The 15740-nt window shown below is 48.7% G+C and overlaps 1 protein-coding gene across 7 annotated transcripts in view; it reads left to right on the plus strand.

Annotated features, from left to right (window-relative positions):
* Positions 1-15740, plus strand: part of USP15 (ubiquitin specific peptidase 15) — a 743655-nt gene that overhangs the window by 352018 nt on the left and 375897 nt on the right. For all 7 annotated transcript variants that reach the window (XM_085653348.1, XM_085653347.1, XM_085653352.1 and 4 more), the window contains 2 exons: positions 9292-9375; positions 9466-9560. In XM_085653348.1, the coding sequence (XP_085509474.1) occupies positions 9292-9375; positions 9466-9560 (179 nt within the window). The remainder of the gene's footprint in view (positions 1-9291; positions 9376-9465; positions 9561-15740) is intronic.

Genomic DNA, 15740 nt, shown 5'->3' on the forward strand with positions numbered 1-15740 from the left:
TTGTTCCTTCTTTCTTTGGCACAGCAGCTCTCGGCACTATTAAGGGCTACCGCTCGGCCATTTCTGACTTTCTCAGACTTCCTGATTAGCCTTGTCTTTTCAAGTCCCCTGTTGTAAATCGCTTTCTTAAGGGCATTTTACTCACCTTTTTCTTCCTGTTCCCTTCGTAATGCCTCAGAGGGACTTGAACTTGGATCTTACTTACCTTATGTGCGCTCCCTTTGAGCTGCTTCATAACTGTCCTCTTAGACTTCTTAATTTAAAAACTGCCTTTCTGGTTGCCATCACTTCTACTCGCAGGGTGAGTGAGCTCTAAGCTCTTTCTTCAAAACCTACTTTTCTGGCTGTTCATCCGGACAAGGTTGTACTTCGAACTTGTCCTTCCTTTTTCCCCAAGGTGGTTATTTCTTTCCACATTGGCCAAACCATCACTTTGCCCACCTTCTTTCTGCCTCTGCATCCTTCTAAGGAGGAAGAGAGGCTCCACCGTCTGGATCCAAATGTGCGCTTTCCTTTCACTTGGATCGCACAAAACAATTCCGGATGGATGACCAGCTCTTTGTTGGCTACATGGGCGCTAAAAAAGGTCAAACCGTACACAAGCAGACCATCTCTTGATGGGTTGTTTTGTGTATCAAAGCTTGCTATTCCTTGGCAAAGAAGGAGCCTCCGGTGGGGCCTCACGTTCATTCCACCTGGGCGACGGCATCTACCACCGCTTTGGAATGGGGAGTCCCCCTTATCGACATCTGTCAGGCAGCAATGTGGACATCTCTGCACACGTTCACGAAACACTACTGCCTGGACAGCCAAGTCCGGAGAGACGGCCTCTTTGGCCGTTCTGTTCTCCAGGACTTTCTGGTGTGAACTTGGTGTCTGTATCTGTAAGAGACATAGATTAGTTATAGATTCCTTACCGCCCCACCCATCCTCCCCGTTCTGCGAATTGACTTCTAAGGGTAAGGATTTCCTTTCAGGGCCCTAGTTTTTGTGCCCCAGTGGTCAGTGTCTTGCATGGCTCTGCGCTTCTGGTGTGGAAAGTCATGTACAAAACTGACGTCAACGTGCAAGGGCGGCATCTCAGTAGCTGCCGCAATGTCATCCCGGCGACCACGACGCCAACGGCAAACGCGGAGCCGACCGCCGACACCTTCCGACGCACAGTGGTACTGCTGACGAAAATATTCTCGAGATCAAGTCTGACGCCTGGAGGTAATTCACAAGGTAAGGAATCTATAACTAATCTATGTCTCTTACAGATATATTGTTACCGAAGGTAAGTAACTTGTTCTACAGTGGCACGCGTATCCTTGGAGGTACACAGCCAATGCAAAGTCTTGCTGGCTTTGTCGCCCCATTGGTAAATTCGACTACGGGTGGCCATCCAGGTTTCTCGCGCCTCCTGTATGAGTTCCTGCCTAAGCAGAGTTTGCATGTGTAGTGAGTCCCTCAGGAGTGGCTCCTCCATTGATACCACATAGCGGCTCTCAAGGCAGAGCACCTTCTGCTCGAGATCTTTAACATTTCGTTGAGCGCAATCTTGTTGACTCTTGAAGTAACTAATAGTATCTACCCGGAGGGTGGCCTTCTGGAGCTACCACAGCGTTCCCTGTGATTTCACCGATCCGTGTTTTCCGGTGAGGAAGCGTTGACACATGTGCTGACACATCTTCCTAAACTCCTCACTTTGAAGGCTCCAGCGAATCAGGCGCCAGCCCATTACAGCTCGGGCAGGCGCCTAGCCAAAACCACTGCCACTTGTGAATGATCTGAGAGGCCGCGCACTAATAATTGTATACCTTAAACTTGTCCTTCATGGTATGGCATGTGTAAATGATCTAGCCGGGAGATGGACCAGTGGACTCCAGAGTAAAAAGTATACCCCCTAACCACCGGGTGGTGTGCCCTCCACAAGTCTAAGAAGGTCAGGTTGTGCAAAAAAGGTCACAAAGCGTCAGACTGCTGCCAGCGGCTGCAGAGGTAGAGGAGCGGTGTAGACCCGTCACACCCCATTGAGATTTCCTCCCAGTAGCCACCTAGCTTCTGGGATTTCATGTGTAGGACCACTCAGCTGTCCCAAAACTCAGACGTAAGAGGCGTAGGAGTAAGCACAAATCTAAGAGATCGGGAAGCCTTGTAAGATGCCTGTGACTGCTACATACCTGCCTAGTGATAATCCTGGGCATAACCATGGCAAACTAGAAAGGGGCAATGATTGCCAAGAAGGAGAGTCTCCTGTAGCATCAGGATATTAACTTCGGTTTTTGAGGCCACTTGAGTACCACGCCTTGCTTGACCCTGTCAAGCATGCCTTTAACATTCCACGAGGGGAATGTAAATTTGCCCGGTGACATGCCGCCGCGCCCCAGCCATTTGTTCAGGTGTACTATTTATTCTCTAACCAAGTCAATAAACTATGTGTGTGTGTCTTGTGTGCCTGTTGTTCATCAGTGTCTGATAGTTCCAGTTGAGGAGTAACCCAACACAATACCCATGTACCCCCTCCCCCACAAGTCCCACCCCATACTTCCTAGAGGTACCCGTCGTGGTACGTCTAGGGGAAGTGGCCAACAGGGCTAACCGGAAATGTGCATCTCCCCTGCCGTGCATACTTCCTATCGAACTAAAGCCAACTCAAACCTGTTAACGAAAAAAGGGGAAAGAAGGAAATAAGAAAAAGAATGAGACGGCTAGCCTGTGAAACCATGCTGAGCTTCCACATGCCTTCACTGTATGTTGCAGAGGCACCTACAAACATGTACTTATCTAATTATCACAGAGTGTCCTGCAGGGCATGCATCGAGTCATTACAGGCTGTCTGGACACCTGTTTCCTCTGCCACAGCTAAAGACTTACATTATGAGAAATCTTTCAGGGACCTGGCCCTCTACTCCCTGTAGCGCAGCTGCCTTCTCAAAGCTTTGCGCCATTCTCTGGGACTACCCCCTGTGCCTCTCCCTACACTCCCCCCACCCTCCAAGAATGCAGGATCTCCTGTGTGCAATGTGGGACATTCTTCTATCGAGTCCCTGACCGCCCTGGGGTATCTAAAAAGAATGTCTTGAAAGAGGACCTTTAGGTGGGCCGGGAAGAGAAGCATATAGGTGACCCCAATGGCCTTTAGTCTTTGTTTCACATCCTGGAAGGGTCACCTTTGTTGCTGGACCTTCAGGGTATAATCTGGAAAGATCATCATGGGAGAGGATTGCTAGGTTAGGTATCCCACCTTGTGTGCCGCTCTTAGAAAGGCATCTCCGTCTGCTTAGTTTAGCACCCAAGCAAGGAAAGGGCGAGATGGTGCACCCATGGGGGTTTTGCGATCTGTGCTCTGTGAGCCCCCTCAACTATAAAGCAGTTCTGATAGAGACATCTAGCTGCAGATTCCTTACTTGGAATCCTCCCGAGGCGCCAGACAGGATCTGGAAACGTTTTTCCCCACAGTACGTCCGCACGCCGCAGAGGGCGTCGAGCAACTCTGCAGCGGCATCGTCCTGGAAGTGAAGTCAGTGGAGTCTAAAATAACCCCTCCGCTGATGCGCTGATATTAGTTCTTTATTTCCCGCGCTTAACAACGTGGATCCAGAGCAGAATTCAGGCCATTATTGGGCCTTTCCTCTTTCTCATTGTCGAACAGTATGCCAACGCGATGTCTTCTTGGTTTACATCCTGTCGTTTTTGTGAGAGGCAGATGTCGATCGCAGATCTACATACTGTCTGCTTGTGGTGTCTGGGTGAACACCACTACTCTGCAGACTGCGAGACCTGTCAGGGTCTCCGGACGAAGGCTTTGAAGGAACGCCATATGAAATTTCTCGTGGTGCGGGTGTCTGATGAATCTGACATCGTTCGTCTTCCCCGAAAAGGCCTTCTGCGAAGTCGTCGCCCTCCCACAAGGCGCTGAAGACCAAGCGTACCAAACGTAAGTTGGACGTTGTCCTGCAACTTTCGGTTGCGGAGGCTTCTCAAGCGAATCCATGCCTCCCTAAATACCCTTGAGCTGGGCAAGCTTGGAGCAGATGAAAGAATACTTCCTTTCTCTTAAGCGTGTCTTCGATCCCTTGACTTCGTCTGGTGCGGTGTCCAACCCCAAAGAGGTAGGGAGTACCCCGGCTGCCTCTTTGCACCGGCTTCGACCTCCGCCACAGCGGGGTCCCCTGAATCAGTTAGCAGATTCAACATGGCGCCGGTGCTTAGCCCTCCGAGGTTCAAACCTTCAGCGACGGTGCCTCTCCTGTCTGCCGGCGCCAGACTGTGTCAGGTACGGCTGCGACACTTATTGTAGATCCGTCTACCAGGGTTTCCTGTGGGAAATCCTCGTTTTATAGGCAGAAAGGAGGATGTGGGGCAAACTCTACTTGGTACTCTTGCCCCACCACCCTTGGAAGATAACTGGCTGACTGATCTGGGGGATGCTAGCGGCCTGTCATCTTTCTCAGACTTGCTCTCTCATCTGGGCATTGCAACGGAGGATAGTTCCTCTTTGTCAGAGGTTCTGAGAAGAGCAGCTACAATTTTGCATTGTCAATTTCCTTCTGTGCAACTAACCACAGACCCCCTTGATGCAGGTTCTCCGCCAAAGTGAGACGGAAGTGTTCCCGTTACTCCCGTACAGCGAGCCCCTCTTCGACATACTGTTGGGGACCTAGGCACAACCCGTCACGGGGCAGCCTGTTGACCGGACAGTGGGCTACCGGCATCTTTCTGCCCCAAGAGATTCCCCCAGAATGCTACCGCGTAGGCAGAACCTTCTGTCCTTCCAGTGGCTCCTCCTGGCAAGGACGCCAGATGGTTAGATAATTGTGGCAGGGGTCTCTTCTCTTCTGTCAGTGCAGCCTTGCGATCTTTAAATACTGCTTGCGTTTTAGGCAGAATGTCTCATGCTCTATGGGACTCTGTTGCACAGTGATTGTCTTTGTGTCGGAGGAAGCTAAACAGGAGCTCCTTCAAGTAGTACAGGATGGTCTGGAAGCCGTCAAGTTTGTTATTAAGTGTAGTATGGACACCACTGATTCTGTCAGTAGAGGTATGGCTCAGGCTGTGGCACTGCGCAGGCATGCAAGGCTGCAGAAGTCGGGATTCTCGAAGCCTGTCAGACGCTTAGCAAAATATGCCTTTTTATGGTATTCATCTCTTTGGAGAGCCTCCTGTTTCAGCCCTTTGTCGGTTCAAGGCTAACCAACCTGATGAAGTGACCTCAAAGGTTAGTAGTTATATTTTAAATTTGGCCTCAGAGCGATATGATACAAATCTGAGTTCAGACTGTTTTTGTTAGCAACACCATTTTGAGGTAACACAATTATTCTGTTTATGTTACCCAGCACTCCTTTTAGAAAGTCCTTCTCTATTCCACTTGTGAATCCCAAGTGGGTGGCGCATGATTAGTGCCGTATTTTCTTTCTCTGCTAGGTGCAGAATTGCCTTTGTACTATGTGCAGAATTGCCTCCTAAGCTGTATACAGCGTGTTTACCGGCTTTATTCGAGGGGATATATGCGTATAGCTAGATTCCCTTTGTGTATCTTAATAAGATCCTATGTCTGTATACTTCCAGATATATGTATATTTCATGAGATTATCTATAGCTCATAATTATATTTATGGCACTTCTTGTGGATAGTTATTGCAATTATTTTTCTTCGCTATTGAGATTATTCCACGATATTAGGAGATTGCTCAGTGGTTTCTCAGAGGTTCTGTGTTCCACATGTCCTATTCAATGTCCTAGATTCACCTTGTGATCGCATTGGCCTTATTAGGTCAGTTACTGGCATTTCTTCTTGCCATGGGTGATTTCCGTTTACACTGTGGGTGTTATCTTGTCTACCCTGTGTTGGTTTCAGTTGTGGTCACCATATATACATGGGTCAGATGCTTTCGAGGTCGCAACTGCTTGTTTTTTTTCTTGCTGTGACAGGACAACCGGAATTAAGTTCCCATGGTTTTCGGTGAACAATTCTTTGCCTCCTGCCCTCTTATCGGTGCATGTGGTGATTAAGTTACTATGTCTTGAACTTTGACTGAGTGTGATAGTCTCCTCAGTCATCCTTTCCCTCGGTCTTTTGTTTTCTGACTGTGTTCATATCACTTGTATATTCTTTATAGTCCCAGTTCGCAGAACTTCCTCCAGGGATGGTATGGCTTAGGTGTCTGATTCTTAGTAAGGAATCTATGGCTAGATGTCTCTATCAGATGGGCAATCCTCCCCAGGTGCCAGACTGGATCCGGAAACTTTCTTCCCCACAGTACGCCTGTGTGACGGCAGACGGAGTTGAACGACTCCGCAGTGATGTCGTCCCCGGATGTGATGTCAGCGGAGTCCATATAACCCCTCCGCCAGTGTCTGTTTCTTCGTGACTATAGTCCACGCACAAAAAGTGGAGTCACATACCAACACTGCCTAATGGAACAGGGTGCAAAGACAATACACACCATGTATCACATATCTGTTGAATGCAAAGGAAGAAGAAAACAGTCAAGAATGCAAGAGGTCCAAAGCGACTCAGGGCAGAAAGCAGGAACAGCAATTCCCTTCTGCCCCTACAAGAATTAGACATAACCACCAAGGTACCACAGTACTGAAAGTATGCAGAAATGAAGCAGGAACGAACCTGCAACACAAACAGGATATCCCTAGGAAAGATATCTCATGAGCCAACAACACAACAAGAATGTCTACGAAAAGGACATCCCAAACACAGACTCGATATAAATGAACAAAAGAAAAAATAGTTTGCAGTGTGGGGAGGGGCGAAAGGAATCTGCGGCTAGATCCTGTCTCTACCAGATACATTGTTACCGAAGGTAAGTAACTTGTTTTTCGACACCTCTCCCATAGGAACCCAGCTTAGCAACCAGTTGTACAGCAATGTGGTATGTGCAGTCCCCTTAGCACCTTCTGTTATGCCCACAATGCGCAAGTTGTTGTGACATGATCTTCCTTCTGCCTCCAGCTGTCCAACTAAGCGTTGCAAAGTTAAGAGGTGAGCCTTATGTGACTTGACTGTGTCTTCAGTCACAGACACCCTACTCTCTACTTCTGTGACCCTGTGGGATGTATTCCGCAAGACTTGTCTGATCGTAACCAGGTCAACCTTTAGCTCTCCCATCTTGCCCTCCAGTGTGTCTTTAAGATCTTGAATTGCATGTAGTATGGAGGAAGTATGTGGTCCACTCCCAGTTGCTCCATCCTCATACTTTGGGACAGTGTGTTTAGTGAAATTATTGATTTTTTGTTGGGAGGCTGTGACCGCTGGTTTGTCTTGCACCATGATGTGTCTAAGGGGAATTATAGCTGTCAGTGTCAAGGAGGCAAGTCTTACCTGGTCTGCCCAATGTGCCGCCAACCCACTGCCCCTGTGGGGCATTCACTACGCCAGTTTGGAGTCGTGAAAATTATCTCTGGCTGATGAGGCACTCGTTTTCCCGAAAAAGACCACGCTCCCAGTGTGCAGGGGTCCAGGATGAACTCCGATGCAGAGGGATCACCCCATCTATTCCCCCCCCCCCCCCCCCCTTCTCTGCCACCAGCTCCTCACAGCAGTGGGATAGGGGGGCTGCGGGGCAATCCCCAACGAGCAGGGAGAGAGGCCCGACCCTGGCCAGGCAGCATCCATGGCAGTCTTGGTTGGTGTTAGCACACCCTCCACTCCGGCAGCCCCCCACAGCCCAAAGCTCGGTCACTGCCCTCAGTATAGGTCATCAAGTGCTCCCCGTTCCATGGATGACTGTCTCAAACCCGCAGGGAGCCCCGTGGAGGGGGGTTGATGGTAATTGCCCCACCTAGCACCGTGATTCAGCCGCTGCCCACATCACTCCCCAGACGGGCCACAGTCGCTCTGCTTTCACTCACAGTGGGACCACTCCTCAGTGCGTTGCTTGCCTCTAGGTCCTCCAGTGGCCCCTATGCACACATTTGTGTAGTCACCCGACGTATGTGCAGGCACCCGGCTTTCTTTCGCCAGAGGAGCAGAGAGGCAAGCCCAGCCCCGGCAGGCTCCACCAAATCCAGTGAGTAGCCCTCCACTCAGCACCTCATAGGGTAGGCAGAGAGCTCGCAACAGTAGGAAAGCAGAGGGGTGAGAGGAGAAATACGGCAGTCCCCAGCGCCTCGATCAAGTCTGTGGTTTGAGCACTACCTCAGCCCTCCTTAGTCTAGGCCTTCAACTTTCTAGCCTCCCCGCGGCCTCAAGCGCTCCCCGCCAGGCTCTGGGAATGTGCTTAAGTTCCTTACTGCAGCATCTGCAGTGCTCAGTAGCTACCGTGGTTGAAGTCCCTTGCAGCTTTATTGGGGGTCCCATCTCGTAGGCTGCTATTAAGAATGGGTCCCTTTCCTTTTAGTTCACGGGCTAGGTCCATTTGTGCGGCACAGGTCCCACCGTACACTGCCCCAAAGCGAGGCTGCGGATCAACCGATACGCATCCTTGCAGTCCACAAATGTCCCTCCTCTCAATGCGAGTGCTTCTCTCACCTTCCAAACCGCATCCAAAGAGCCACACATCTCCAGGACACCTCAGGCCCCCAGGTGTCGTTCTGTAATATCAGTCAGCCTCACTATCTATCAGCCTATCTACGAGCTTTGCCTCACCTCACCTCCAGGGATGGTTGTGGCTGCACCAGGCGAGGTCATAATGAGCATATCCGGACCCCCCTCCCCCCGGGGTTCTTGAGGTGACTAAAAGGGGTTCTCCCCATCTCCTGGACCTGGCTCTAGTTCATGTGTCCCGACCCTGTGAATCCCTCCCACCTCATCTCTGCGCAAAGCCACTGCTACAGCCACCGCTTGGGCCTGCTGGCCACAAGCACACTCAGCCCTCGGCTCACAATGTTGCTGTGGTAGCAATTTCCCTCAGCTGTGCGTTGATTCTCGGCACAGGAGAGGTGCCTGATGTCAGCCTCTGATACACACTCAACCCGGGCAGGATTGTCCCGGCGAGGGGTAGCTACAGTCAGATTGCAGGCACAGTACGGCGGAGCTCCTTATGGAGCGACCGCAATGCTCTGCAGTCAAGCCATGCCCGTGTTGAAGGTTTAAACATACTTTTGTACCAGAATTTCTCTTACTTGTAACTGGGAACCATCTTCAGGAATATGAATGATTGCTTTGTGTGTAAGGTGAATAGTTGTGATTCCTTATTTTCTCTTTTAAGAAATTTCCAAATTCCATCTACAGGATAATTTGACATAGGGTATTTTACGTGAATGAAATGATATAACAATTTAGCATTGATGGATCAAGAATATATTTTTTTGTAAGATTTGTTTCCAAATTATATTATACTTTTTACTTTTCAGTACAAGGTGATTGTCCCGAAAATCGGTAATATACAAGATCTTTGCACCGGACTGTCTGCTTTGTCTGGAATTCCTGCAGATAAGGTGAGCTGATTTAATAGCATATTATTAACATGTATGACTTGGTGTTAAAGATGTTCAAAATGTAAATGTGACTGTTTTCTTTCTGTTTAGATGATAGTTACAGATATTTACAATCACAGGTTTCACAGGATATTTGCCACAGATGAAAACTTAAGTAATATTATGGAACGGGATGACATTTATGTGTAAGTATTATTCGTATGATGTGCTGTATGTGCTTTACCTGTATGCTTGTAATGTTTTGGTTTCCCAGTCTGAAGACTATTTGTTTCTTTTCTCAGCATAAATTTTTTTATCCATGAAGTTAGATAGGTCATGTACATCATGTATGCATTCTGTACAGGCTAATACTAACAATTATTTCCTCTTAATATTGGCTCAGCTGAAGAAACATATATTTATTATTTCAGGTGCATGATAAACTGCTATGTATGTGAACATTATGACAACATATAGTGTATACAATATTGGAATCGCATTTGGAAATTGCAGAGTAAGGACCAGTATCCGACATTGGAACTCCACTAACTTCCCAAGCCTTCTAGTTGGTTTAGAGCCCAAATAACCTGTTTTTCTACATGAAATTTACTTAGGACAACAATCAGTCAACTGGATGGTTGTCAGCCAAAAGGGCTTCCATTTACCTGTACTTCAGGTATCCGTAGATATTAACACAAAATTCCTTCTTCAGCATCCACATCTCTGTTTTGTATAAAAGACTGATGCATCGGTATGTATAACCATACTGTTCTGCACATCTTCTGTTTAAATCTGTTTTATTGATTTTGTTGAAGAAGCAATATTTAGGGAGGTTACAGCTCAGGATTTGAGACAACTATGGTTCAATAATATTGTTACATGTGATATACAAGATGACAATATGAGGAGTCAATGTTCAGGGCAAAGAGGAGAAGTACATATGTTAATATATTAGTGTAAGATCACATTCAGGTGCCCATCAAGAGTGTTGCCGAGTCCTTGTGTGCTTCTGTCTGTGGAGCTGAGAACATGCGGTGAGAAAGTGGAAGAGGGCCCATCACTAGGCCGTTGACACTGTAGTACATCTCATTAGTGAAGGAAGGAAAGAAAAGTATATAACAACGTAGAACAGAAATGCAAATTGGCCCATCTTGGGTTTTGCCCTCTCCCCTATGCTCTCCACCAATCCTCCAACAAAGAAAACTATCAAGGTACATGCAACTCATTAATGATCACAGCAAATCTTTTGCTACAGATAAGGGCTATCACTACGGCCCTATCTCGGCCGTGCAGTGTAGAGCAGCAATCTAGGTTACCGTATCTATCCCACCTGTTTTTGCCTTTACATCAGTGTGCTCTGAGTCTCAGTGCTAGTCCTGTCACAAATCTTCTGATATAGTGTCCCAGTTGACAGCTATAGGCATCTTACGCAGCCCAGAGCAGCTTCTTTGTGTAGTGCGACACTTTCGGCCTGTGCCCACACCAGCAGCGATTGCCACCATGCCAGTAATGGGGTGGTTCAGGTGATTCCATTGCTTAGTAATTAAGCATTTTGCCACTATCAAACCCGGATAAAGAAATCAATATGTGATTCTTTGCTTCTTATTTTTGTGAAGGAGTCCTAAGGAGCATGCCTCCCATGTGTGTAGATTTGTGCGGCCTGTGCAGGCGGTCGGTTGGGTAGTTACATGTCGCCAGTAAGTGTGAAGATGAGGACACGCCCACAGCATGTGAAGGAGGTCTGAATCTCATAAATGACATCTGGGGCAGTGTGCGTCTGTTTGTTCATAGTATCTATTAATTTTCACTGGTATGATATAGGCTCATTGGGTTATGTAGTATTGGATGAGGCAGAAGCGGCATTCTGAGGGACGTGTGTCGGACCCTCCAGAACGGAGGCCCTCTCTCTATCTATATAGGGACGTGCCAGGTCCCCCTCTCAGCGCTGTCTCGGGGGTGTAAGAATTACTACTGTGTGCTGGCGGAGGTAGGCTGCGAAACATATCGTAAGCTGCCAACCCGTTCCCATAACATGCAGGTACTGTAGTGTGAGGTGCATTGAAGGTTCCCTTCCCCCCATGTGTCGAGGTATGAAGCTTATACAGGCCCGGAGGCAGCCATTCGTCCTCTTTCAGTGTATCATATGACACTAGGTTGTGATCTCGATAGAAGTCCCCCAATGTATGCACACTGGCCGCACTGCACGTGGCGGTGAGGTGTTAACGTTGCCTCTTGGCATGCTCAACAGTGGCAGCACCGGCGCATAGGGGTTAGTGGATCGTGTAAGGTACAGACCACGTCAGTAGCACTTGTATGCTATCTCAAGCAGTAGGGACTCGGGTGACTTCCCACGCACGCAGGGATGGAAGTTTCGGAGCACTGCTGAGCTGGTCAAGGCTGGGGACAACATTACAGAGCTGCCTCCCCGCCACCCACCGGGCCACCCACTGGAGTTGAGAGGCAAGATAGTATTGCTCCATATTGGACACTGCAAGTCAGCTTTGATCTGTAGGCAGGTAAACTTTTGCCAGTGCTACTCTGCACCTGGACTTGTTCCATATGCACTCTTGCATGGTTCCTTCAAAGGATCTAAAGTAGGGGGGTGCAATATATAGGGGCAGGTTTGTGAAGAAGTTTAGTAGCCGGGGCAAGACCACCATTTTGAGCAAGGGTACACAACCCAAGACAGATAACAGGAGAGTGTTCCAGAATGACATTCGGGATCTGAGAGCAGTCGTCGCTCTGGTTAGATTACCGCCTATTAAGTCAACTCTTTGATGATCTATCAGAACCCCTAACTAGAGAAACACGCTGGGTTGCCATTTGACTGAGGTACCGCTAAGGGTGAATGTTGTAGCAGGATACGAAGGGGTAAGATGGAACATGCATGAATTGGCCCAGTTAACTCACAGACCAGAAATGGCATCAAATTCGGTAAGAGTCTGGGGTAGGTCATTCCGATCTCATGTTTTGGATATAGAGGAGGAGATCCTCAGTATACAAAGAAATCATGTGGGTTTCACCTCCCATTGGAATATCTCAGTCTTCTCCCTGGGCCCTGATAGCCATAGCAAGTGGCTCTATAGCCAAGAGAAAAGTAGTGGGGATAGCAGACATCCCTGGCGTGTGCCTCAGCCTATCAAAATGGGGTCAGAAATATAAGAAGTTGTTTTTACTCTAGGCATTGGTGTAATGTAAAGCAATTTAATCAATTGGAGGAAGAGGCCACCACGCCCATAGTGAGTTAGTGCATCAAATAGAAAACCCCATTCCAGCGAATCAAAGGCTTTCTCAAGGTCTAGGACCAAGCATCCAGAGGGTGGCCAAAGGTGCGTGAAGTATTTTGAGACCCAGAAGAATTGCCACAAACTCAATGACGTGTTGCTAGCCGTGACAAATCCATTTTGGTGCGGGTGGACCAGCAGCGGTACTAAGGGCACCAAGCAGTCAGACAGTATCTTGGCTAAAATGTTGTAATCCATATTGAGAAGCGCCAGAGGTCGGTAGGAGCTTGGAGCCTTGGGATCTCTGTCGTGCTTAGGTAAGGAGATAAGTAGGGCCTCATGTAGCAATTGAGGCAGGGTATGTGCTGTGAGAGATGTTTCATAAAGAGTAAGTAGGCGTGGAGCCAGAGTAGGAGTTTATGCTTTATAATATTCAACTGACACAAGGAGATGAAGGATGGAGTGCTGAAACTTTTAAGACACTCACCCCTAGTCCTAGATCTGGGTTGAATCCATCATTGTTCTTTAGCTCACTTCGCCACCCCAGTTCAGACCAAGCTATATGCAAATGAGTCTTGACCCTGTGCCTCATGGAACCATTGCAGACTCTCACCCCCAGTCACAGATCTGGGTTGAATCCATCATCGTTCTTTAGGTCACTTTGCCACCCCAGTTCAGACTCAGCTATCTGCAAATCAGTCTTCACTCTGTGCCTCATGGGAACAGTCCAGCCCGAACTGCCAAGCCAGGTCTTCCCTGGACCGGAAACTAGCATCCTGGGACCGGTTTGGGGTAACACCCCTTATCAGCCAGGCTAGCTTGAATCCAGTGGCAAAGTGAGCAAGGGACCCATATCTGGACATACCCTGCCAACTTAGGGCGAACAAAGCAAACACAAGGAGATGATGGACGGAGTGCTGAAACCTTTCAGACGCTCACCCCCAGTCACAGATCTGGGTTGAATCCATCATCCTTCTTTAGCTCACTTCGCCACCCAAGTTCAGAATATAATATTTAGCTGGCCGGTCATCTGGGCTAGGGACTTGCTGGTTGCTAGGGCTCTTATTGCCCTGCAGATTTCTGAGAGCATTTTTGGGTCGTTCAGTTCCTCACGCTATTCTGGTGTGATGGTGGGAAGGCAGAGCGGGGAAAAGAAGCCCCCAGGCAAGCGTGTAAAGGGAGGTGTAGTGCCGTGCATGTATTTCGTGTGTGAAAGGGGTGACCTGTAGATGTGTTTAGTGAAAGAATGGTTTGTCTAGGCTGGTCTTGGCATACCAACCACGCCAGAAGTCGCCCTGTTTGATCAGATGTTGCATGAGGAATATGAGTGTAGTTCAGGCGCTGGAGTCGCTCCAGCAGAGAGGTGTGCTCACAGCGTGCCTCCGCTAGGCGTTGGGTGCATGCTTGGTCAGTAATGGAGTGTGTTTCAAGGTACAGAAGTTTGCGCGTGATGTCACCATCCAGTTGTTTTGAGTGTTCCAAATCAAACCCAAGCAGTGTCCCTTGACGGTCACTTTAAATGCATCCCATTCTATTAGTTTGTCTGTGGCTGTGTCATTATTGAACTCAAAATAGTCTGCCGTGGCTGTACCCAGGGATGCACTGAAGAGCGGGTCCTCGAGTGTGGTGGGTTGCAGTTGCCATGTAGGTAGGTCAGGTAAGGTATTGTGGATTGTGGTCCGAGTGCATATGGCCTAAATAATCTGTGTTGAATTATGGGAAGCAGATTGGTGGAACCTACAAAGCAGTCAAGTCTAACATCTAGGTTGTGTGGTGAGGAGTAGAAAGAGTATGCGCATGTTTTCAGGTTGCGAACTCACCGTATATCGGCAAGCTGCCAGTGTAATAGCTAGTCAATAGCTAGTCAGCGAGGGCCTGTGCATTAGATGTGTTCAGTGTGCATTACAGGACAGGAAAGGATCGATCTAGAGCTGTGCCAAGGACAGAGTTAAAGTCGCCCACTAGGATCCATGGGATCCTACTCCAACTGGACAACCTATTAGCGTGTGTAGGTACGAGGTCTGATCAGTATTAGGGGCATATATCACCCCTAAGAGGAGGCGCTGTCCATCTAAGCTTTTGTGAAGTAGCACAAGCCAGCCATTCTGATCCACTATAATGTGATCTGTCATGAAGGGGACCCCCAGCTTCACCCCGATCAGCATCCCCTCGCAAATGACGAGCAGTCTGTAGCGAACACCTGTCCCTGCTGCTGCCGCTGGAGCTTGCGGGCCTCAACCGATGTCAGGTGTGTTTCCTGCAGGAGCGCTATGTGTGTGGATCAGGGTTTCAGGTAGGAGTATACTGCGTAATGGCGAGACGGTGTGTGCATGTCTCTCACGTTCCCTGCTGATGAAATTAGTGTGGATCATGAGGGAGGTGTAATAAAATCCATATGTGACGACGCCACTGGGGGGATGACTTCTCGGTAAGCGCAGTAACGACGGTAGGCGAGGGTGATTAGGGGGCTCGGTGCACTCCAGGGAACCATTCCTAACTGGGGACAAGGGGAAAGTCCAAACAGGTAGTATCATTGGGGGGGGGGGAGGGGGGGGGGGGAGAGGGGGGGAATAACTGGTATCCACCCAAACTGCCAAACTATCAAAGGCACATGGTGGCCCTGCAGGCTAACTAGTTGTAGTGTAAGAGAAGTGCTAGAAGCATGGTGCCTCGACTCGCAGGATGTAGAGACAGCATTCCAGTGTGGCAGATGATAGATAACTGTGTGAGCGTGTGTCGCAGTACAGTGTCTATTCATACTCTATGCCAAAGCAAGTATGTCCTGTAGGGGGCAATCTTGTTGGCACCTGCAAAGCAATAGAGGTTACTGCATACATAAGTGACACTATGGGATAATAAAAGAAGTATTAGCAAGGCAGGTTGACTTGTGTGTGCATCAAATAACAGTAATTCATATAAGGTCGTCCGTAGTCTGAGGGGTGACCTCAGGTGGGGCCATCGAGTCAGCGCCAGAGGCCCATGTGGTGGAGGAACCATAGTTGCTGAAGGATTTCACAGAGGCTGCGCCAGGTTCCGGACTCTGGTCATGGTCACGTATTGTGGATGCCATCTTCAGCGCCTATGGTCATTCTAGGATCACCTGTTTCAGGTTTGGAGCAGAGCCAGGCTGCATCGATGGGTGCGCTGCCAGCGACCTCCTGC

This window comes from Triturus cristatus, chromosome 4_1 (genome assembly GCF_964204655.1).
Source record: "Triturus cristatus chromosome 4_1, aTriCri1.1, whole genome shotgun sequence".
NCBI classification, from domain to species: Eukaryota; Metazoa; Chordata; class Amphibia; order Caudata; family Salamandridae; genus Triturus; species Triturus cristatus.